At 47.7% G+C, this 24,522-nt stretch overlaps 2 protein-coding genes across 4 annotated transcripts in view; one reads left to right on the top strand and one right to left on the bottom strand.

Annotated features, from left to right (window-relative positions):
- Positions 1 to 22,840, top strand: part of ITGA11 (integrin subunit alpha 11) — a 100,262-nt gene extending 77,422 nt beyond the window's left edge. For 2 of the 3 annotated variants that reach the window (XM_060282367.1, XM_060282368.1), the window contains 9 exons: positions 7,294 to 7,370; positions 10,810 to 10,899; positions 11,518 to 11,608; positions 11,715 to 11,828; positions 13,006 to 13,092; positions 15,593 to 15,703; positions 16,752 to 16,847; positions 19,638 to 19,751; positions 20,883 to 22,840. In XM_060282367.1, coding sequence (XP_060138350.1) covers positions 7,294 to 7,370; positions 10,810 to 10,899; positions 11,518 to 11,608; positions 11,715 to 11,828; positions 13,006 to 13,092; positions 15,593 to 15,703; positions 16,752 to 16,847; positions 19,638 to 19,751; positions 20,883 to 20,954 — 852 coding nt within the window. In that variant the 3' untranslated portion in view covers positions 20,955 to 22,840. The remainder of the gene's footprint in view (positions 1 to 7,293; positions 7,371 to 10,809; positions 10,900 to 11,517; positions 11,609 to 11,714; positions 11,829 to 13,005; positions 13,093 to 15,592; positions 15,704 to 16,751; positions 16,848 to 19,637; positions 19,752 to 20,882) is intronic. The other variant, XR_009558515.1, reaches the window with a different exon arrangement.
- On the bottom strand, positions 1,957 to 6,860 carry LOC132593177 (uncharacterized protein K02A2.6-like). The gene has a single exon (XM_060282574.1). It carries the CDS (start codon positions 6,396 to 6,398, stop codon positions 2,328 to 2,330), a length of 4,071 nt encoding a protein of 1,356 aa, XP_060138557.1. The 5' UTR covers positions 6,399 to 6,860; the 3' UTR covers positions 1,957 to 2,327.
- Positions 22,841 to 24,522: the final 1,682 nt, after the last annotated feature.

Genomic DNA, 24,522 nt, shown 5'->3' with positions numbered 1-24,522 from the left:
ATTATAAAGAAAAACTTTTTTCAAAAAAGAAGAAGAGTCCACCACCTTTTAAGGTAGTGCATTCCACTGTTGAAAAGTTGTTACTGTCAGAAAGTTCTTCCTAATGTTTAATCAGAATCTCCTTTCTTGTCATTTGAATCCATTGGTTCAGGTCCCAACCTCTGGCATAGTAGAAAACAAGGTTGCTCCACCTTCCACGGTGCAACCCTTTAGATATTGGAAGACAGCTGTCATATCACCTCTCACCTCTAAGTAGATTGTACTAAGAACATGAGGAGCTCTGCTGGATCAGGCCAATGACCCATCCTGTCAAGCATCCCTGCTCTCACATTGGCCAACCAGATTCCCCAATGGGAAGCCTACAAGCAGGACCTGAGCACAAGAGCCCTCTCCCCTCCTGGAAACTTAATACCAGTTTCCAGATACTGGTATTAAGATGCATTTCTGCCTCCAGTGGTGTCAGCTTGAATAAAATATGGGGGAGGGGTAAGCCCCATAAAAGCCCCATAATCAATCATATGATGTGACACATGCACACTATTTGAATGGCCATGCCCATCAACTTTGAGGGGGGGCTGGTTCCCTCAAATATTTTAATGAGGGGGGGGGGGACTGAAGGCCCCTCAGCCCCTAGGAGTTGGCTCCTATGTCTGCCTCCAACTGTGGAGGCAAGGCATAGCCATCATGGTTGGTATCTATTGATGGCCTTCATGATTTTGTCTAATCCTCTTTTAAAGCTATTCAAGTTAGTGGGCAGCACTGCTTCTTGTGAGAGGGAGTTTAACTACGCACTGAGTATTTTTAGTTTAACTACGCACTGAGTATTTTTTCCTTATCATTCTCTAGTAGTCCGAGTTGTTGTTCCATTCCATAACGTAAAGCAAACTTATAGGAAACTGAGGCTGATGGAGCTGCAGTCAAAAATGTCTGTAAATCTGTAAATCTCATAGTGCCAACACTAGCCTCTTCCCCTCTTTTAGCAGCTTCCCCACTCATCACGCTCTTAGCTATGCAAGCTCAAGTCCATATGTAAAGCACACTGGTGGTTTAAGAGAGGCCTCTAGGTCACCTGCCTTGCACACAGAAGGTCAGTCCCTTCCATCGTCAAGTAAGCAAAGGGTTTCTCTCTGCCGAATACCTTGGAGAGTTGCTGCCAGTCAGAGAAGGCAATCCTACTCAAGATGGACCACTGGCCTGGCCCAGGAGGAGACATCTTCATTATTTCATTTTCATAACAACTTCCATCAGGATTCCTCAGCAGACACACGGAGAGGATGTGAAGGGCTTGGAACCACCTTGGGCAGCTGAACTCTCCCATCCTAACTCTCCTGACTCCTTAAACAGGAGAAGTTTCACTGTGCTGTCATAGATGATCTACCTGGAAAATAAATTATCCCTCATATACACTATAGGCTGCAAGGAAAGCCTTGGAAGATCTACAAGCAGACAGAGAAGAAGTCGAAGACAATGAGAGGCTTCCCAGATTCTAAAGAAAATGTTAAGATTGAAACCTCTGCTTGGCAAGGGATTGACAGCGATGGATTTGATCTAATCACTGCGCTAAGATTTAGCCCTTGCAATAAAGCAGCCCTGTGTGCTTTTGGACCATGAAATGCTATCATAATGCATCTGTATGGCCTCGAATATGTACGGCTCTGCCAAAGCAAATAGAAGCTAAAAATGGAAAATTCAGCCCTTGGAGCCCAAGGAGGGGAATTTTAATATTATAATCAGCTGTGCACAAACCTGGGGCTTAAAAAAAAAGTAGTGAGAGTGTGTGTTTTTTGGCAGCCAACCTCCCACTTTCAGCAAAGCAACACCCGCAGTATAAGTGAACACAATGCAACTAATTAGACTTGCTAAGTGCCTCTCCAATTGCTGTTGCAATCAGAAAGGTAAAACTAAGGGAACAGGTCCATAGCTCAGTGGCAGAGCATTTTCTGAAATATACTCGGAGTCAAGAGTGAATTTCATGCTCTTTATTCAGCTCATAGTCATCAAGGAGGAGAAGAGAAGACGAATGGCTCTTTTCCCAAAACCATCTGCTTATATACATTATTTACACAATGGGCCTTGCGTGATTGGCTACTTCAGGGCTACACCTGTGGGCCAATTATATTGTGGATTGACTTTTGCCTGCAGCCTGATTGGCTGCTCCTACAGGCCAATCAGGTAGCAGATTCACTTCTGCCAGCCGCCTGATTGGCTGCTCCAGCAGGCCAATCAGGTTGCGGATTCACTTCCACCTGGAGTTGGATTGGGTAGCTCCCGCTGAATCTGAATCCTATTGTTCTAGGATTCAGCTCAGTACATAACACCCCTCCCCTCTAAGTTCCAGTCCTGCCCGGGAAGTTGCATTCGTAGTCCCCAAGGTCTGCTGGCCGCCTCCGTGTGCGTTGTGGCCTGGGGTGTTCCTTGGTCAGGGGTTCTGGTTCTGGCTCGTGTTCCGAGGCTGCTGGCTGTGCCGGGGCTGTCTGGTCTGGCGCCACTGAACCACTAGGTTGTGACTCTGGTTCCGGTGTCCTTCCAGCCTCAGGGCGCCCCTCTGTGCCTACTGCTTCTGCTTCCTCTGCCCACCCCTCTCGCTCTACAGGCCTCACTGCCCTGCTGTCCCCTTGGGACCCCTCTGTCCCGCTCTCCTCCCGGGTTCCTCCTGGGAATCGTCGCCGTATCTGGTCGCAGTGGCGGCGCCAACATTGCCCCCCTTCCGTTAGTACCTCGTACGACACGGGACCGGTCACCTTGGTGACTGTGGCGGGTACCCATGCTGGGCCTGCCCCAAAATTCTTTGCATACACTGGGTCCTGGGCCACAAATGTCCGGGGGTTCCTGCCTTTCCCCACCACTACCTCATCCTGAGCTCTGTCGGGGTGAAGTCGGTCCAGTCTAGTTGCAAGGCGCCGGCCCATTAGTAATTCAGCTGGGCTCCGGCCCGTCGTTGTGCTTGGGGTGCTGTGCTGTGCTAGAAGAAATGCGGCAAGGCGGTATTCCCAGTCCCCTTGTGTCATGCGGCGGAGGCTGTCCTTGGTGGTCCGCACCATGCGCTCCGCTTGGCCATTGGTGGCAGGGTGGAATGGTGCTGAGCGGATGTGGCGGATGGCGTTCTGCGCTGTGAAGGTCTGGAACTCCTCTGACGTGAATGCGGTTCCATTGTCCGAGACGAGGGTGTCAGGGAGGCCGTGGGTCGCAAACAGCTTACGTAGTACCCGGATGGCTGCCGCCGTAGAAGTGGATGGTACCAGTGCGACCTCCAGCCATTTGGTGTAGGAATCCACCACTATGAAGAATGTTTTTCCCTGGAAGGGGCCAGCGAAGTCCACGTGCAAGCGTGACCATGGATGTCGGGCGGACTCCCAGGGCTGGACTGGGGCCCTTGGGGGATCCGGGCGGGATTCTTGGCAGGTCTGGCAGTGTTGGACCCAGGCCTCTATCTCTCTGTCAATCCCCGGCCACCACACATAACTCCTGGCAAGGGCCTTCATCCTCACTACCCCTGGGTGTGTCTCGTGTAGGGCTGTGAGGACCCTTTTGCGGAGGGGCTGGGGAACAACAACCCTGCTTCCCCATAACAGGCACCCCTTGTGGGCCGACAGTTCATGTTTGCGGTTTGTGTAGCCAGCGAATTCTGGCCCGGGGCTGCTGCTGGGCCATCCTCGCCACACCCAGTCCAGGACCCGGGAGATGACCCTATCTTTTGTGGAATGGTGCGCAACTTCTTGTGCCTGAATGGGTCGGTCGGGAAGCAGCTCCAGGGTCATAACCTCTTGCGCAGGCGCTGGGTCGGGGCCTGTTTCTGGTAGTGGTAGCCTGCTGAGGGCGTCTGCGTGGCCCATCGCCTTCCCAGGGCGGTGGATTAGTGCATACTGGTAGCCGGCAAGGAAAATTGACCACCTGAGGACACGTGGAGACAACACTTGGGGGGTCTGCTTCTCAGGGGCAAACAGGCCAAGCAACGGCTTGTGGTCAGTCACTATGGTAAAGGGCCGCCCGTACAAGAAATCATGGAATTTTTTTACGCCCTTCACGATTGCCAGACCCTCCTTGTCAATCTGTGAGTAGTTTCGTTCGGCTGCAGCAAGCGTCTGGGAGAAGTATGCCACCGGCACCTCTCTTCCATCCGGGAGTTGGTGTCCCAGGACAGCGCCGATGCCATAGGGAGAGGCGTCGCATGCCAGCACCACTGGCAGCCTCTCGTCGAAGTGTGCCAAGACCGAGTTCGAGACGAGCAAGTCCTTGACTGCCTGGAATGCGGCCCTTTGTCGCTGGCCCCACACCCAAGGGGCCCTTTTATCTAGGAGTCTGTGTAGGGGCTCCGCTACCGCTGCCTTATGGGGAAGGAAGGCATGGTAAAAGTTCAATAGTCCCAAGAATGACTGAAGTTCGGGCTTGCTCTTGGGCGCTGGGGCCTCACAAATGGCCCGTACCTTGTCACCGGTTGGATGGACCCCTTCTGCGTCCACCTTAAATCCCAGAAAGTCCACCTGCGGCACTCCCAGTAAACACTTTTCCCGCTTCACCTTGAGGCCCGCCGTCTGGAAACGGTGCAGGACGGAGCGGAGGCGGTCCTCAAATTCCTCTGGTGTGGGCCCGGCGATCAGTACATCATCGAAGAAGGGGGTGACACCAGGAATCCCTTTAAGGAGAGAGTCCATTAGATTCTGGAATATGCCTGGTGCCACGCTAACGCCAAATTGCAGCCGCTTTACTCTGAATGCCCCTCTGTGCGTCACAATCGTCTGAGCCTCTGCTGTGGCTTCGTCCACAGGCAACTGTTGATACGCTTGGGCCAAGTCCAGTTTGCCAAAGATTTTTGACCCAGCCAGGGTGGCGAGGACATGGCTGACCACTGGCACTGGGTATGCATGGGCCGTGAGAGCCTTGTTTATGGTGCATTTGTAGTCTGCACAGATGCGGACCGAACCGTTAGGCTTGACGGGTGTGACAATTGGAGTTTCCCAGGGGGCGTTGGGCACCGGCTCCAGCACTCCTTGCTCCACGAGCCGGTCCAATTCCTCGTCTATGCGGGGTTTCAGGGCAAACGGGACCCGGCGGGCCTTGTGCCTGATGGGTCGTACAGCGGGGTCTAGCTGTAGGGCAATGGGGGGTCCTGTATATCGTCCCAATGCCCCATCGAAAACCCCTGGAAACTCTTTGCATATGGCGTCCACGTCCACTTGTAAGCTAGTGCGGTTCACCCCGGTAACGGCTAGCCCCAGAGGTCCAAACCATGCCAGTCCCAGTAAGCTAACGTAGGGGCCCTTAACTACCAGCAAGTCCAATTGTTGCTTTCGCCCTCGATATTGCACCCTGAAGGTCCCCACCCCCATAGTAGGGACCTTACGTTTCTGGAAGTCCCGGAGGGTGAATGGGGCCGGCCTTAGTTTGGGACCCCCATTAGGGCACAGTTCCCTTAATGTTCGGGCCGAGATTATGGATAGAGTTGAACCCGTGTCCAGCTCCATGCGGCATGGGGCTCCCTCTATCTGTACCTCTATATAAATTTTCTCTGTGCTGGGATGGGGCAACTGGAATACCTGGTAGTCCGTGATCTCCGTCGAGTTGCCTTGGTGCATGGTGCCGTGTGACCTGGGGCTCCTGGGTCGGTCATCTGATGCTTGTCGACGGGTGAGTCGAGCCCGACACACCCGGGCGATGTGTCCCAATTTTCTGCACTGCCTGCACTCTGCGTTGCGGAAACGACAGGTCCTCCTCTCGTGGTTCTCCCCGCAGCTTGCACAGTTCCCTCCTTCTCGTCGAGGCTGCTGTGGTGTGTGTGCTGCTTGAGTGCGCCGCTGTACTCGGTGTACTTCCTCCCTGTCAGATTCGGATTCGTCGGTGAGGTCTTCGTGGTAGACCCTCGGTTGGGATGGCGGGGCCGGTCGTGCCTCTTGCGTTGACCTCTCGGCGGCTTCGGTTGCCAGGGCTTCCTCCAGAGCAATCTGGAACGTGAGGTCTTTTTTGGTGTAGAGGCGTCGTTGCAACATCTCGTCCCTCAGGCCACCGACGAGGCGGTCACGAAGCATGTTCTCCAATTCTGAGAAGTTGCATAACCGGGCGGCTTGGCGGAGGGAGGTCACAAACCCAGTTATGGTTTCCCCCGGGGCTTGCCGCTTTGCGTAGAAGGCATTTCGGCAAGCTACCACCGAGGGCTGTGGTGAGAAGTGCTCCTTCAGCCGTTCCATTATTGTTTTGTAAGAGACGGTAGCGACATCTCTGGGTGCAAGGAGAGCCCGGGCGATTTCAAACGTCTCCTCTCCACAGACGCTGAAGAATGTCGCCCTCTTCATGGCATCGTTGGTGACTTCTTTCGCTTGCAGGAGGAAGTTGAAACGGGCGGCGTACCCTTCCCAGTCTCCTGATGCTGGTTTGAATGGCGAGAAGCTGCTGTCGGTTGCCATTCTGGGTTCCTTGGGTCCTGGAGCTGAAGCCTGGATGCACGGTGCGATGCAGCGGTGCAGCAGGTGGCGGTGCTGCGGTGCAGTGCGTGGTGGCGGTCAGCTCAGCAGGATCCCACCTTCGTCGCCAGTGAAATATACTCGGAGTCAAGAGTGAATTTCATGCTCTTTATTCAGCTCATAGTCATCAAGGAGGAGAAGAGAAGACGAATGGCTCTTTTCCCAAAACCATCTGCTTATATACATTATTTACACAATGGGCCTTGCGTGATTGGCTACTTCAGGGCTACACCTGTGGGCCAATTATATTGTGGATTGACTTTTGCCTGCAGCCTGATTGGCTGCTCCTACAGGCCAATCAGGTAGCAGATTCACTTCTGCCAGCCGCCTGATTGGCTGCTCCAGCAGGCCAATCAGGTTGCGGATTCACTTCCACCTGGAGTTGGATTGGGTAGCTCCCGCTGAATCTGAATCCTATTGTTCTAGGATTCAGCTCAGTACATAACATTTTCCTTGCACCCAGAAGGTCCCAGGTTCAATCCCTGGCAACTCCAGGCATGAACCTGAAGAGCTACTGCCAATCTGTGTACACAGTGCTGAGCTAGATGGAGCCCAATGGGTCTGGCTCAGAAATAAGATACTTTGAATGTTTCTATGACTTTCAAATCATACACCAGGGGTGACTGATGGACCTCTGATAGGTTGCCGATTTCAAACTGAGTCGATGGAAATGTTAGCCTAACCTAAATTGGTCAAGTCCATTAATTTCAATTCAGTTTTATGACAACGTTGGCTACAAGACTCTTGCCCTGACAGTCTAGTGTTTGCTCCAGATGGCTGTGGGAAATGTTCCTGAGTTGTTTTCCTTAATGCATCTGTCTGTTTTCAATCTCTGCAGGTGGCTTTTCGCCTGGATTTCGAGTTCAGCAAATCTATTTTCCTCCAAAATCTGGAGATCTCTCTGATTGCCAACAGGTCGGCAATAACATTATTTTTCTCCTCTTTTTTTACATCCACTTGTTATCCCTCCCCACCCCGCTTGACTTCTGTTTAGTTTTGGCAGTCCCATTTCTCTCTCCCTTAGTCAGTCCCCCTCCCCACCACCACTGCCTGTATCCCATTCTTCCCCAGGCTGTTTCCCTTCCGAAACATATATATTTATCTGAGTGTCTAGCCTACCTCTTCCCAAAGGCTCAGCAGTTGGTGAATGGTGTATTTAAAAGAATGAAACTGCAGGTGCTAAAACCCCAACAATTCAATAGCTCTGTGGGCAGGGAACTCCACAATGTTCTGGGTGCACAGAAATTATTTGCCATCCAAGTAAGGTGGACAGGTTTTGGGGGCATTATGAGAGAGCCAGAAAAGCTTTTCTCTGTGAATTTTATTCACCACATGCATGCATACTTTGGAACTCCCTGCCTATTGACATCAGGTGATTGCTGAAAACATTTCTGTTTAGGCAAGCCTATCCAAACATGCAGAATGTTGACATGAGTACAAACCTGGTTTTTGGCTTGTAGTTGATTTCAATTATTTTTGAAGGTTTTTTAAAATGGTTTTTAACTGCTTTTTTAAAAAAAAACTGATAATCTTTTCATTCGTTTTTTTTGTAAACTGCTTTAATATCATTTCATTTACAATCAAGTTCTGCATACATTTTATGAAACAACTAATTCACCACACAAATAAGACAGCTTACACACCTCTTATTTGTTACAATTCTATCCTGCCTTTTCTCCTAGGGACTTAAAAAGCCCCCATGTATTGTGGCCTGTTTCTTCTATTTCAAATTCTATTCCTTTTTTAAAAGGGGGGGAGGGGATCACAGGTGAGAGGGAACTGAATGGGCACGGCCAGTAGATGAGGGCCATCTACTTCAAGGCCCAGCAATACCTTTAGGAGTCCCGACCCACCCAAACTTGCATCACTGACAATGGGACGGAAGTAAGCTTGGAGGTCCCCATGTCAGAGACAGCAAAGTGACCATTTAGACAGTGTGGTCCTCCTGCTGCTGGCCCTCATCCTTCACATGAGTGAACTCTTGTCCAGCATGGGGTAAATCCTCGGTTCCTGCAAACTGATTGCATACATTTATGTATACATATGGTAGTAAATATCTTTGGCGGGGGGCATTGTCTAGCTGTGCCATGGAAATATACAGTGGAATACAGAGGCTGTCATTGTTTGCACGTGCACAGACACACAGAGACACACACACAAGCCCAATAAATGCTGCTTATAAAATTTGAGCCTTTGTGAAACCTGCTGGGTCTCCATTGCTCCTAAGAGACCCCAGGCGCCATGAAAACAAAGCTAACTTTGGCTGTTAGAAAACCCACAGCTGCACTTGTAAATCACAGCTCCCTCCCGTTGCCTGTATGACGGCAGAGGCACCTTTTCCAGCATTGTGCCAAACCCACTGGAGAAACCAGGTCAGGCAGGAGAAAGACCTCACATTCCATCCCTTAAAAATGTAAATATCCCCAGTCCAAAGGGACTTCCACACAGTACCTTATTATGGATTCAATGGTGGGTCAGTCACCATCTCTCAGTTTTGAATTTTTGCTAGGGGGGGGGGAGAAGAGAATTAAAAGAATTACTTGTAGGGGTGTTTAGAGGACGCGGGTGGCACTGTGGTCTAAACCACATAGCCTACGGCTTGGCGATCAGAAGGTTGGTGGTTCGAATCCCCGCGACGGGGTGAGCTCCCATTGTTCAGTCCCAGCTCCTGCCCACCTAGCAGTTCGAAAGCACGTCAAAGTGCAAGTAGATAAATAGGTACCGCTCCGGCGGGAAGGTAAACGGCATTTCTGTGCGGTGCTCTGGTTTGGCAAAAGTGGCTTGGTCATGCTGGCCACATGACCCAGAAGCTGTCTGTGGACAAACACCGGCTCCCTTGGCCTATAGAGCAAGATGAGCGCCGCAACCCCAGAGTCGTCCGTGACTGTACCCTAACGGTCAGGGATACCTTTACCTTTAGGTGTGTTTAAGGTACAGATGCTAAATTGCTATCACAGAAATGGCAGCGGAGGCGATGTTTCACATGTGGGTGAAAGTTCCTTAAACTTGGGCAAAGAGAGAGAGAGAGAGAGAGAGAGAGAGAGAGAGAGAGAGAGAGAGAGAGAGCTTAGAGAACCCAGAGCTGTGTCAAAAATTGGTAAGATGAGCACTTGGAAAGTGACAACAATTTCTGTTCACTTCAACTGCAGAGTGGATTAACTTCGCACAGCTCATGAATCATGCTGTGTCAGCCAGAAATCGCCTTTTATACGTCTCTATATCCCGCTAGACCAACATAGTATTGGCGAGTGGCAAGGGGAAAGTTCTGTCTGCTGCCAAAATCCCCGAGAGTATAAGTAAGAGAAATTGCTACTCTTGGAAAGCGGACCAGCACCAGCCCTGGCATTGATGCCACAGAAGAAAAACTGAGCGCTCTCTCTCTCTCTCTCTCTCTGTGTGTGTGTGTGTGTGTGTGTGTGTAATCTCATTCAGTAGGAACTTCTTGTAAGCAGCCTAGGTCCACAAATTTCCTCAGGCAGCTGAATCTGAGCAGGCAGCTGCTTACAGCCCTTCCATGCGCATTCACAAATAATTGTGCTCATGGTGGCATCTGGACAGTTCTCCTCCATCCCATTTTCAATGATCTTTGCTCCTGGAACAGTTTTGGGGCAGACCTACTGCTCCACTTTCTCTCTGTGCACATTTTTGCAGCTTCCTGCTGAAATCCTGTAGCTGTACCCTGGGAGACCAGGGTTCTAGTCTCACTTGGCCAGGAAGCTCCCTGGGTGACCTGGGGCCAGTCACAATCTCTCAGTCTAACCCTTCCTCACAGGGTTGTTGTGAGGCTAAAATAGAGAGGAGGGGAGAAGAAATACTTAAACCACCTTGAGCTCTTTGGAGGGAAGGTGGGATGGTTATTATTATTATTATTATTATTATTATTATTATTATTATTTATACATACATACATACATACCCCGCCCATCCATCTGGGTTTCTCCAGCCACTCTGGGCGGCTCCCAAAACAATATTAAAAACTCAATAAAACATCAAACATTAAAAACTTCCCTAAACAGGACTGCCTTCAGATGCCTTCTCAAAGTCAGATAGTTGTTTATTTCCTTGACATCTGACAGGAGGGCGTTCCACAGGGCAGGCACCACTACTGTACCAAGAACGCCCTCTGCCCGATTCCCTGTAACCTCACTTCTCACAGTGAGGGAACCTCCAGAAGGCCTTCGGTGCTGGACCTCAGGGTCCGGGCTGAATGATGTTGTAGAAGACCCCTTCAAAAAAGCACCAGTTTGGAGGGGCCTTTGCCTTCTCATCAACATTAGCCCATTCCTTGTTAATCTGCTGACTTCTGAGTCCTGCTGTGCCACCTAAATGAGCTTCTGGTTCTTCTGTATTCTAGTGACAGCGAAGAACAGGAAAACACCAAAGAGGACAATTCTGCCCTCCTAAAGTTTCCGCTGAAGTATGAAACAGACCTGCTTTTCACCAGGTACTTCTGATGGCCTTGAGTGGAGTCTTTATAGCGCTTTGATTTGATTTGTTAACTCTGGAATTTCCACCCGCTGTATGGATTCATGCTCCTGTTTAATGGGCACTCACTATGTTTCCAGTGTGCGGTTTTTAATCTGAGTTCACACAGCATTATTAAAAATGTAGGTGTATCCTGGACATACTGCTACTACTACTACTACTACTACTACTACTACTACTACTACTACAAATTACCTGCCCTTCACCCTAAGGTCCCAGGGCAGATTAGAGTACATTAAGAACAATATTAAAAACCATTTCAAATGCCTTGCTTCTTATAAGGTACTGCTGTTTGGTGTGTTGATTGTAGCCCTTAAGCTGTTCCTAATTCACCTCTAGCCAAGGTGTGACCACCTTTGCATGGGATAAAGACATCCAAAGCATGTATACAAACAGAAATGAATCTGACACTAATGAAGCCCCGCTGATGTGAACTAAGGGGCAAAAGAGCTCAGCAGTGAAACACCCTCAGTAGGGGGGGGGGGGGACAAATTTACTGTGCTCTAAGGCAGAAATGTGGACACACCCTTAGTTGAACTATGGATGGGTGAGTTTTCTCCTTTTTGCTGTTATTCAGGAGTCCCAGCCAGAATTACTACGAGGTCAAGTCAAACAATTCTCTGGAGAGATATGACAGCATTGGTCCGCCTTTTAACTGTACCTTTAAGGTAGTGGAGGAACTCTGGGTCTGAGGAACCGGGGGGGGGGGAGGGGGCGAGGGATGTCCCCTTGCAGAAGGGTATTGATCTGGCGTGTGTTTGTCAACTTTCACAGCTGCAGAATCTGGGCCTCTTTCCTGTTGATGGGATGGCTATCAAAATCACAGTCCCCGTGGCCACACGGGGAGGCAATCGCCTCCTGCAGCTAGCAGGCTTCCACGTGGATGAGGTAGCCGGAGCTTTTATTTGTGATTCTTATGGGGATTTTTAAAAATAGCTTCAAAGGCCCTTTAAGCGCATGGGTTACAAATCAGGATGCTCAAGCAGGAAGCCGCAACATAGGGAGTTTCCCCCAAAAAATTGATTGTGCGATCATAGCAACCTCCAAAGTTAATATGCTGTTGTGATGCTCAGACTTTCCCCTACCCCTTGCAAGCAACTTCCAGTTCTAGGATCGTACCCCTTTGGCTTATGTAAAGACTTGTGGTGCTTACCAGGAAGAGCCATGGCTCAGCGGCACAGCATCTGCTGTGCACACAGAAGGCCCCTTGTTTCATCTCTGGGTGGGGCTGGGAAGGGTGCCTTTCTGAAACCCTGGAGAGCTGCTGCCAGTCCGTGTCGATGATATTGAGCTAGATAGAACCTGGTGGTCTGGCTTGGCAGTCTCCTGTGTCCAGCTTTAGCGCTTTTTATAAAACTGGGCCCCCAATGGCAAATTTGGCAAGCTGTACCGTCCTCCCATCCAGATGTTGTGTCATCTCTTGGTTTCCTCCCATCTGTTCTGCTAAGAGTCACCCTCTTGACCCAATTATTACAGTTTTTGGCTCAGAAAGGAAGCTGTCTTAGACTAAAGCCAGGCCGTTGCTTCCTCTAACTCAGTATCTCTTACAATGACTCACAGCAGCATTCCAGGGGTTTCAGGCAAGAGACGTTCCCAGCCCCACGTGGAGATGCCATCGGGGATTGAACCCTGAGCCTTCTGCACCCAAGGCAGGTGCTCTGCCACTGAGCTACAGCCCTTCTGCATTAATTGCGCACTCAAGGCTCCATCCACTTCCACACATGGCTGGCTGGGGAGGTGGAAAAGTTTAGGAGCTAGCAGCAGCAGAGAGCCAAACCTCCCACTGGCATTTAATGACTAGCTTGTAAGATCATGGAACGATTTTCCTCCTACAGGGACTTGTTGCTGGAATCCAGGTGCCCATTAAATCACAGGGCACATTTTGTGTGCTGCCTTGGGATGGGCTGGCTGCGCAAGCGGAAGCTGTATTTTAGGGGCAAGGATGTGCACGGGGGGGGGGGGCAAATCCCCCAAACAGGCTGTCCAGTCTGCGCCATTCTTTGCAGGGTGTTTCTGTGGATTTCTGTCCCCAATGAGCTATTCCAGCTTCCCTCTTCTATTACAGGAACACATAACGTGCCACATTGGGGGGAACAACACAGATTATCGAAGGACACCCTCTGACGAGGACTTGGGGCGCCACCCCCAGCTGGTATGTAACGCCCATCTTTCTGTGTTGGACTTCTGAAAACACAAAATCAAATCCTGTGTGCTGAGACAAGACTTGAACATAGGGCTCAAATTCTGGTCCATCTTTTTTTAAAAAAAGTATGCAGTGTCATTGCCAAGGTATTCACAACCTGCGTGGCATTTCCTGTGCAATGAATACTTTTTATGACTGAAAAGAAAATGCCCTCCCTGGCTTTAATGTTACATAGCAAACATGGAGAATGAGGTCAGATAGCAAATTGACTTTGGGCCAATGCACTCAACCAGCCTTTCTGAACCTGGTGTCCTCAGCGGGGGCTGATGGGAGTTGTCACCCGAAATATCCAGAGGAGATCAGGTTGTGCATTAGGAAGCTGCTTGACTGGTCTGGAGTGTGGGCAGCCCAGTCTTGCTTAGGATGACCCCTGCAAGTGATTTTCAGGCCTGTCCAAAGGAGAGGACTACAGGGGGAGGCCATCCAAGACAGCAAGGAAACCTGAGTAGGCTGTGAGTCCCATGGGGGGGGGGGGCGACACTCCCTTTGAGCTCAAGAATGCTTACCGGTCTGAGTAACAATCATGATAGAGAACGGGGACCCTGCGGCCCTCCAGATGTTGAAGAACTCCAGCTCCCATCATCCCTGCCCATTGGCCAGGGATGTAAAGAGGCACCATTTTTGCAGGCATTCCCTGCCTTTGGAGCTGATGGGAGTTGGAGTCCAACAACATTCGGAGAATCGCAAATGTTCCCCGTCTCAGCTTATTCCGTGGGGCAGGCTGCCTTTGGACTGCCAGCTTGGCATAAGAACGTAATATGAGCCCTGCTTGATCATGCCAATGGTCAAGCCCGTCTAATCCAGCATCTTGTTCTCGCAGCAGAACCTGAGCACAAGCGCCCTCTCCACTCCTGTGCTTTCCAGAAACTGATATTTAGAAGCATTACTGCCTCTGAGAGGAGGTGGAACATAGCAGAGTGGCTAGCAAGCATGGATAGCCTTCTCTATGAATTTGCCCAATCCTCTTTTAGATCCATCCAAGTGTCAGGGACTGGGCTGTCCAAAGTCGCCCACCCCCCTTCTCCTGTAGCTTCCAGGGAAGAGCAAGCCAGTAGGAGAAGGTGGAGGGGAGACAGAGCAGCTAGCTGACACGTCACTGGACAGCATAACGGACCCTTCTCCCAAAACGAGGCATTCATTAAGAACAAAGGGCACAGTGGCAGTTGACCATGGGCAGGCGCCGTAGAAGCAGGCGTTGTTGTTAGAAGGGGGTGGGGAGGAGCTCAGTGCGGGCAACTCCATCACTGAGGAATGACTGGATTTGTTTGTCTTTCATCACCACCATCATTTTATTTGTATGCCACCTTTCCGTAGCTAAAAACAAAGCTCAACGTGGCTTACAACATGACCAGATTTACATAATTACCAACATAACAAAAGTCATAAACAATAAATAAAACACATCAAAAAAATACACAGCCAAATGGAAAACAATTTCCACATGAATCATAAAATCTAAAACTAAGAATACAGCATTAATATCAATCACAATTTAAAATGACACAGATAAAAAAAATAGAAGCAATTTGAAAACAAAACAAAAACAGAGCCTTCTCTGCCCAGCAGCAGCAGCAGCAGCACTCCTTTATGGAGCCTGTCTGGCCCCGCCCCAAGCCAGGTGGAGAGAAGCAGGGCCGGGCCCTTCAGGCCCCCAGCAGGTCAGTCCTGGGCAGCACCATTATACCGTATGTTTCGCTCCATAAGACGCCCTTTTTCCCTCCTAAAAAGGAAGGGGAAATGTCTGTGTGTCTTATGAAGCGAAGGCACTGGACGGCAGCGGGATCCCTCAAGCGGAGGGATGCCTCTGCCGCCGGAGCCATGGCTCCCAGCGGCGGGGGAGGGACAAGCAGCCCGAAATCAGGCTGCATCTCCCTCCACCGCCGCAGCCAGCGGCTGAGGGGCAGGGGAGGGACCAAGAGCCTGAAAGTGGGCTGCTCCTCCCTCCGCTTCCGCCGCCAACAGCGGCATTGATTCAGAATATTTTTTTTCTTGTTTTCCTCCTCTAAAAAACTAAGTGCGTCTTATGGTCAGGTGCTTCTTATGGCGCAAAAAAAAATACGGCAACTGAACAAATCATAAATAAGAACTTCCTTGTTTCCTCCTTGCTTCGTGGTGCCATCGGGGGAGGGAGAGGATTCCTCAAGCCTGACACCAAGTTGGTCACTGCCTCCTGTGGGAGTGAGTTCCATAGTTTAACTATGTGCTGCATGAAGAGCTTCCTTTTATCTGTCCTGCTAAAAGGGGGGGGGGAGAAAGTGCTTCCTTTCATCCAGCATGAGTAGCGTTCGACCACCTCAATGTGGATGCAGCAAATTCGAGTGAATGCCCAGTGATGGTCACCCACCTTCCCAGACAACTGCATCAGACTACTTCCAGGTGGGAGGAATTAGCCTCATTCTGGCCCTCTCCGCTTCTAACTCCTTTTTTCTTTTTCTTTTACCCCTTCCAGAACTACAGTAATTCTGATGTGATATCCATAGACTGCAGTGTCAATCTGGCTGCCAATGGAGAAGTCAGCTTCCTCTTGCATGGAAATCTGTGGATGAAGTCACTGAGAGCTGTAAGGGCGAGTCAGCAAACGATGTAGCTCCCAGCACTATCCCCATTGAAGCACATTATTGTGGTTATGCTGCTCGGCTGTATCACGAGCTAGCCCCTGACTCCAGGGAGCTGTGGGACACGAGGCAGTTTTCAAACTTCCTCTTTTCTCGCCAACTTTTTCAGCTGCTAGTCATTCCTCGCCCGTCCCCAATGGAATCCTCCCTCTCTACGTAGCTGGGAAACAAGATTTGTCATCCTCTTGAGTGCCGCATCAATACAATTTGCTTAATTCCACCAAATAATGAAAGAATTAGGTCAAGCCAGGAACATCTGTGACCTCTTTTTCACTAAGATGAGTGCTGGGGGTGAGACCCTCCCTGGTTTAAAGCAAAGTGTTCTTTTTAACGCATCATACAGCCAGCCAGCTTGATTTTCTGTTCTGTATTTATTTATTTATACACACCCTTTAGTAAATTGTTTTTATCTATGTTATTTTTTTATTTAAAAAACCTTAAAGTGGTTTACAAAAAGAATAAAACAACTAAATTATCAGTTTAAAACAGTTTAGGACAGGCATAGGCAACCTTGGCTCTCCAGATGTTTTGGAACTACAACTCCCGTGATCCCTGGCCACTGGCCCTGTTAGCTAGGGATCATGGGAGTTTTAGTTCCAACACATCTGGAGAGCCAAGGTTGCCTATGCCTGGTTTAGGACAACTGTTTCAAAAAGGGTTTCCCAAACTTGGGTATCCAGCTGCTTTAGGACAGACATTATTATTATTATTATTATTATTATTATTATTATTATTATTATTATTTAAATTTGTATACCACCCTTTAGGGCAGACATCAAGGGGGTGATGCTGCAGCACAGAAAATTATTTTCCTTGGTGTATCACTTGAAACATTCCAGGCAGGAAAGAGTGCTGTTCTTACAAATGAACCACAACCCCTGGTTTGCTCAGATCAGTGAAAAGGCCCCCCCAAACAAGTTGAGTAACCAAGTAGCTGAACTGTCCACTGCTGGGCCCCCTCTTGTGACTCTTATCTTGCCCTGTCTTTTCAAGATGAAATTCAAGTCGCTGAGATTTGTGATTAACGCCGTCCTGCAGAGAGGGTTCCGCAGTGCCTTCGTCTTCAGAGAGGACGATCCCAGTCGGCAGGTGAGTAGCTTGACCACAGGCACCCATCAGATCTCATAGAATTGTAGAGTTGGAAGGGACCCAAAGGGACATCTAGTCCAACCGCCCTGCCATGCAGGAATTGCAGCACATGTCCGAACCCTTGTGATCTGGGAGGCCACAAGCAACACTTGGGCAAGGAATGGTACGCACTGGACATGGAATTTGTGTTTGGAGAAGTGTGTTATGTCATGGGGGTGATGGATTTATTGGGAAGAAGGAAAACTTGCTTCTGAAATGGCTGCTAAGTGGGTTCAAAGGCACCCAGAAGCCTGCAGTCAAAGATACAGTTTCTTGTCCATAAGTGAATTGCATCTCTTGGCTTGCCTCTTCTCTCCTCTCAGACCATTTTGTCTCCTAATTTGATGGCAACAAAATTTGCCATTGGGTTTAGATGGCAATTGGGGAAGGGCAAATCATTTTTGCTTTCAGTTACCAATGTAACATTTCAGGTTGCATCTACACCCAGACACATAGTGTGGAATAGCCATGCTTTGTTCACTCACTTTTTACAGAGCAAATAGTCATGAACAAAACATGTTCTTCTTGTGCTTTTCCTGTTCAGCGTCTGCTTCCCCACCCAGAGCTCAGAAAAACTGACTTTTAAAAAAAAGAAGCAATGAAACAGCTGTGCAATTTCCCAAGATGACCCATCATGCAGCTTTCCTGTGGGTTTCGGGCTGGTTATGGCCTGTATAGAGTGCTCCAGCCATTTCTTTCTTTGGGGTCTAGCAATTAACTCTCTCACTTTAACCTTTCCTTTCCAAATAACATTGCCTTTCTATCAGTTTCCTCCTGCTACCCTTTAAACTGCGTCAAGAGGGCGGGAAGCATTTAATCCTTTCCTGCTAAGCCATAGTCCCAATTAAAATTGTCTCCCCCCCACACACACACACACATATCTGGAACTGCCCACTGGGCCGCAGAATGTCATCTGGATTCCAGCAGTCTGGAAGCAAAGTTCCTGATCCACTAGCCATTCAGAGCAGAACAGCAATGACGGGGTTCTGCTATGTTGCCGTTATCTGAAAGCACCAGTTGCAAATCCAGTTTAACCCAACAGGGGTAAACTGCAGCTTTTGCATCTAGAATCTCTCCTTAGGAATTAGGCCCCAGTGATGGCCCCTCATGCTCTTGAATAGACTTGTGCTTGCAGTCCTGGAAGAAGAGATAAATAAATGCATATATGACACAGTATGGAAGTGAGAGCTGGACCATAAAGAAGGCTGATCGCCGAAGAATTGATGCTTTTGAATTATGGTGCTGGAGGAGACTCTTGAGAGTCCCATGGACTGCTAGAAGATCAAACCTATCCATTCTTAAGGAAATCAGCCCTGAGTGCTCCCTGGAAGGACAGATCGTGAAGCTGAGGCTCCAATACTTTGGCCACCTCATGAGAAGAGAAGAATCCTTGGAAAAGACCCTGATGTTGGGAAAGATGGAGGGCACAAGGAGAAGGGGACGACAGAGGACAAGATGGTTGGACAGTGTTCTCGAAGCTACAAACATGAGTTTGACCAAACTACGGGAGGCAGTGCAAGACAGGAGTGCCTGGCGTGCTATGGTCCATGGGGTCACGAAGAGTCGGACACGACTAAACGACTAAACAACAACAATGACACAGAGCGGAAGAACATTATGGCATGTTCTTGGTTTCTGAAATGTTGTTGAAAAGTGGGGCGCTGGTGCCCTCTGCTGGCAGCAGATGTCATTACAGTATGTGCTTGTCATGGGCACACTTCTGGAGGGTGAACCCAAACATACATAACCAAACTTGTTTCTTATTTTTCAATTCCATACAAATCACACCCGTCACCCTGCTCCTTTTTGAATGCAAAGGGGGGTTAAAAGTCGAGGGGGGTTCCATTCGAAGAGCCAGTTGATAGAATCATAGAATTGGAAAAGATCCCATAGTTAATCTAGTGCAACTTCCCTACAATGCAGAAATCACAGCTAAAGAATCCCTGACAAGTGGCCGTCCAACCACTGTTTAGAAACCTCCAATACCTTTGTATACTGAGGTCTAGGCTGTCTGGTATTCAATCAAGGATGTATAAGGGAACAAGTTACCATAAATTTGGCAAGTAGAAATCACATTTGTAAAACCATAAACAATTTGATCTGAAAAGTAAACTCTGATCTTAAGTCAGTTCACAGTTTTTGTTTCTTGTAAGCATTTGTACAGTCTGCAGTTTTTCCAAGCTCCCTACAGCTTTGTTAAGAAAGATACAGACTTTCAGCATTTCTTTCTTTAAAAATAAAAAACCAAACAAACAGGCAATGATGTTGACAGTGCACAAATCTGCTTTTTTGCCACTGTTTGCTACAAAATACACAGATGGGCTGTACTTTATATTGCACAAAATGAGAATTTTTTTTTTACTATGTGCCTTTCTTTTCCCCCATTCCATCTTTTTTTTTCTTAAAAAAAAAGTCGAGAATCCAGTCTCATACCTTCCATCTGGGCCCCCATCCACATATCACAGCGTATGAGATACATAAATTCCTACTATAGTAAAGTACATATACAATCTTTTAAACTACGGTAACAGCTCTGAAGTCTATATCACCATTTTCAATAAATGCAAGGAATTTTTTATAATCCTTTTGATGATTTTAATAAATCAGCTGGAACTGGGGGGGGGGAGAAACCTCCAATGAAGGAGAGTCTACCACCTTCTGAGGTCATTCACTCCACTGTCAGACAGCTCTTACCTTCAGAAGGTTTCCCCCCAAAGTTGCAAATGTTCTTGTTGTGTATTCCTCTTGCAGGTCACGTTTGAAATCTCCAAGATAGAAGAGTCCCAAATCCCCATCTGGATCATCCTTGGGAGCACCTTAGGTGGTCTTCTCCTGCTGGCCCTCCTTGTGCTGGCGCTGTGGAAGGTGAGTCCCTCTCCCACCAGAGGTGCATTTAAGGTTGTGCGATCAGTTTGGTTGCACTGGGAGTGGAGCCATGGGGGCGCCGCAACTATGGTGTAATGGTCACACAGTGTCACACAGGGTACGCTGCTGAAATCTGAGACCCCCCTCCCCCAAAGTCCGCCACTGCTCCAACCACCCCTTGACCTGATGGGAGTTGTAGTGCAAAAACAGCCGGAGGGCAGCAGATTGAGGAAGGCTGGAAACTGGCCATGGGGACCCCCATGGATAAAAGATGTTCCTCACCAAAAACAGCTTTATATATGAAGTCATTGTCTGCCAACTGCCCTTTCAGTGGGAAGACAAGAGTAGGAGTTTTAAAAATAATCCATCAACAAAAATCATTACTCTCTATTCCTACCATTAAAACAATAAATTCATTTCCATGAAAATTAGTCACACTGCTAAACATCTGACCTTGGCCTTGTTTAACAACTAGGATTGCTATATGAGCCATGTAACAAGCAGAATCTCTGCTGATTGGGGGTGTGGTTTTTTGTGGGTTTTTTGCCTTCCACCAACCCACCATTTTCTAGTTCAATGTTTGCCCTTTTATGTATTTGCATACAGTATTTCTTTATTCAGTTGGAAGCCAGATAGGATATGTCTTAATAAACAAACTAATACCATGATGTCACATAGTGATTGGTGAGTTTGGGCTGGTCCACACTGTTGCCTGTTCTGTATTCTGACCATACTATGTACCCATCAATTCCCCCAGGTCCAAGAGCTTTTCTCATCCTTCTACAGCTGTACCTAGTGAAAATGTGATCTTACCTGCCAGACTGAAGCTCATTTAAGCAAAATCTCCTTTTGGATTTTCCACACATCCGAGAAGACCCGATTTGGCAGGTGCAATTGGATTTTCACAAGGTGCAGCTACGGAACTACAAGAAAAGCTCTCAGACCCAGGGGGATGAATTGAGACATGATACAGTCAAAATACAGGTCAAGCAGAAATATAGGCGAGTCCTGAGTTTGAGATGCAGCTCGAAAAGGCAGGGAGCCTCAACTACATATGACCTATCAATAATGCTGTTAATGCCAGGCATATAAATTAATGGTGGGTTTTTCTTTATCTTCCTTTTCCTGCAGCTTGGCTTTTTTAAAAGTGCTAACCGCAAGAGAGACGCAGCCCAGAACCCGAACACCAAGGACTTGGACTGAGGCTTCCATCTCCCTAAGTGACTCACTTGGCTCCTCAGAGCCAAGTTTCCTTTGCAAAGATGAGATCCCTCACCACCCCTTCCACCTCTTCTCATGAAAGCAACCCCAACTGCTCAGTGTTACCTGCAAGGGGCAAGATGCAGCTGGCTAACAAGGGACTTCAAACTGGTTTTAATTGCTTCCTTCAGCCCAAGACACTGGAAGCTACGCAGCAATGGCCAGGAGAGTAAATTTACAGGGACAAGGGACCCTTCAGTGGCCATAGCTTTCTTAAAAATGACAAATCTTGACTCCACGAGGCAGACAACTACCATGCCAGAATAGCTCTGCAGTGATCATGAAAGCCTCTGAGCTCCAGTCCTTTTTATCCGTTCATGGCACAAGCATATCTCACTGGGGAAACCTTTTCACCCCACCCAAAAAAGGGAAAAACCTGGATCTGCATGGATACCAGCAGCAGCAAACTTGTAATGGGTCTTCACATACTTTTTACAGCAACTGCTTATTCAAGATGCCATGGGGAAATGAACCAGACTGATATATTCTGCACATGTGGTCTTCAAGAAGTTGAGATATCAACGCTACATGCCTTCAAAACAAATGAAGTTGCCATTACAAAATAGTACAACATTTGAAATCATTTGAGGATGGGAGGTTCTTTCTGGAACAAAGGTCTCTGTAGCGAGTTAATGCTTTAAAAAGCGAGATCCATTCATGTTATCCGTAAAACGTGTAAGAGCCTGGGTGACTAGAATGAAACAGAGGTTAACTTGCAGGTGGGAACACATGTTCTCTAGCTATTCCCTTGTCAGAAGGGACTGCCGCAAGTAAGGGGCACCGTGTGTTTATCTATGAATCAAAAAAAATTACTAGATTCTTATCTGATGCTCTACACCAGGCAAGTCCAAAAGGTAGATCGTGGTAGATCACTGGTTACCGCAAAGCAGCTCAACAAGTTTGTCTCCCCTGAGAAAAGCTCGACATTTTTGCTCTGAACCCCTAAAAAACTGTGCTTTCCTCCTCCCAAAGACCTCAACAAATTTGATCTGAACCCCCCAAAACAGGTTTTTCCTTCCTAAAGAAAAAGCTCAACAACTTTGACCTGAACCCCCCAAAACAGGGGGTAGATCACTGCCAGTTTTTAACTCTGTGAGTAGATCACAGTCTCTTGGGAGTTGGCCACCCCTGCTCTACACCAAATGTTTATGAAGAGCCCAAGGAGGATATAAGGCACTGGGCACTTATTCTGTACGTGAAACTCCCATTCATTCCAAAGGGGTGGGTGCAGGATACATGCCCAGCTCAGAGCCAGACCATCCACCATTCTGCAGTGCCTCTCCCAGTCTCTAAATGGAGCAGTTGAAGAGAGAGATCTTTATTGCCTTCTTTTAATGCACTGAACACAGATACCGACAATTGTAAGCACCTTAATGCAAGCCTTCAATCCTCAGCTGTATATACTTTTTCTGAAAATGTTTACCTTTCTTGTTTTTAAAGTCGACTAAAACAAACCAGTTTGAAGTGTTTCCCCTCAAGTTGTGCAATTTCCAAAAGCAACACATGGAAAATATGTACTATATGTGTATATACTTTTGTACGATGGAAATGTTTTAATTTGACCCTTTTTGTTTCTTTTGCATAATAGAATTATTTATGCTATTGTGAATATTAATGACTGAAAATGAGAAATCAGTTCCACTGAATGCAGTAACCTATGTAAAATGCTGTAGCAGTAGATTGTGGTTTGTGGGATTTTGTAAAAAGAAAATTAAAACTTTTTAAAGTGAAAGTTTTAGATGCAGTCATTTGTCTAAGACTTTTTTATTTTTAAGGAACTAGGAATTTTGCCTCTTGGTTGGAGAAAACCCAAATGCACACTGACATTCATTGGGTGTTTTGGATCATAGCTCCTACCAACCTATCACCATGATTTTGCTGTCTGGGGCTGATAGGAATTGTAGTCCAAAACAGATGGAGGGCACCAGGTTGGTGAAGGCTGCATTGGGAGCAGCCTGACATTAACATAGCTGCAGTTATTTTTAGTTGTCATAGCAAGGACACTTAACTGAAGTGTTGGCAGTGCAAAATTGCTCTCACAGAAAGGGAAGCAGAGACAGGATGCATTTTGACCCTGGGAATCTCCCAGAGCGCTAGAAGTCTGCCTGGTTCAATTCACCAGCAAACGTTTCCTTCAGGAAAGCCAACCCGTTACGTAACAACTGCTCCACAGCTGCTAGATCAGAGCTCAGGTACAAAATTCTAAAAGGGTTCTCGACCTTGCCATGCTCTTTCTCCTAGTGACAACATGCCAGCTTTCCTTCCCTCCCTCGCTCACTTGAATCTTCTTAGCAACAAGCTCACTGCCTCGAAACCACCAGCTGTCTTTTAAAACCCAATGCACCCCCTACGACACATTCCAAATCAAAGCACCCAGTCATCCTTGGGAGCTTTTTTTGTTGGGGGTGGGGAACTACAATAAGAGTTGTAGTCCACAACATCTGGAGGAGACCAGCTTGGCAAAGACCATCAATTTTGCTTTCTGCTTCCCCCACCGAGCTCGTTTGACTTCATGGTTTGTTTTCCAGAGTATTCCAAAGAGACAGATGCTGGCCGGATTAGGATACAAAGCTCCCACATCCCTCCTTCCCTCCCCCAGGCCTTTTAGCAACTGAACTTACAAGGGTGGGTAGAGTACTATATAACATTGCAATAATCTACACTGTCAGCATCTGTAATGCTGCCTCCTTCTGCAGGCATGTTTATGCTCTGTGAAGGGGGATGTGCAGATTTTTTTTTTAAAAAAAAAATCTTGTTAAAATATAAAGCCTTGAACAGCTCAAGGCTAGCCAACCTGAAAGATCGCCTGCCCCTGTAGAGACCTGTAATGTCGCTTAGATCGTATGGGGAAATTCCACCCTGTGGAACATCATAGGGCAGTGACCCCAAAAAGGGCATTTTCCACTATTGCCCCTGTTATTATGGAAGGTCTTTCTCTCTGCCATGCATGAAACAGCAACCATCAGCTGCTTCAGACGTCTTGTAAAGACCTAGCATTTTAACCAGGGTTTCCCTGACACAAAAGGTTGGACGCTGCCTATCTCTTTATGAATTTGTTTTTATTCTGTGATGCAGGCGGTGGGACTAGCTGACCCTCAAGGTCCCCTTCCAACTCTACAATTCTATGATTCTGTGATCCTGCAGTTTTATGTTGCATTTTTATAGCAATGTTATTATTTACTGTTTCTATGTTGCATGCATACTATATATATACATACACACTATATATATATATATATATATATACTATATATATACAGTGGTGCCCATAGCTGCCAAGTTCTCCCTTTTTTTAAGGGAAATTCCCTTATGCTGAATAGGCTTCCTCGCAAGAAAAGGGAAAACTTGGCAGCTATGCTGGTGCCTCACTAGACGAATTTAATTCGTTCCACGGGTCTTTTCTTATAACGAAAAATTCGTCTAGCGAATCCCATAGGAATGCATTGAAAAAAAATTTGCCCATAGAAACGCATTAATTGAATGCATTCCTATGGGAAACCGCGATTCACTA

Source organism: Zootoca vivipara, chromosome 14 (genome assembly GCF_963506605.1).
Source record: "Zootoca vivipara chromosome 14, rZooViv1.1, whole genome shotgun sequence".
NCBI classification, from domain to species: Eukaryota; Metazoa; Chordata; class Lepidosauria; order Squamata; family Lacertidae; genus Zootoca; species Zootoca vivipara.
Note: the sequence above shows the minus strand (reverse complement) of the source record. Positions and strands in the feature narration are given on the sequence as shown.

Excerpts from the sequence above, each read along its gene's own strand:
- LOC132593177 (XM_060282574.1), bottom strand. The coding sequence starts at position 6,398 with ATGGCAACCGACAGCAGCTTCTCGCCATTCAAACCAGCATCAGGAGAC.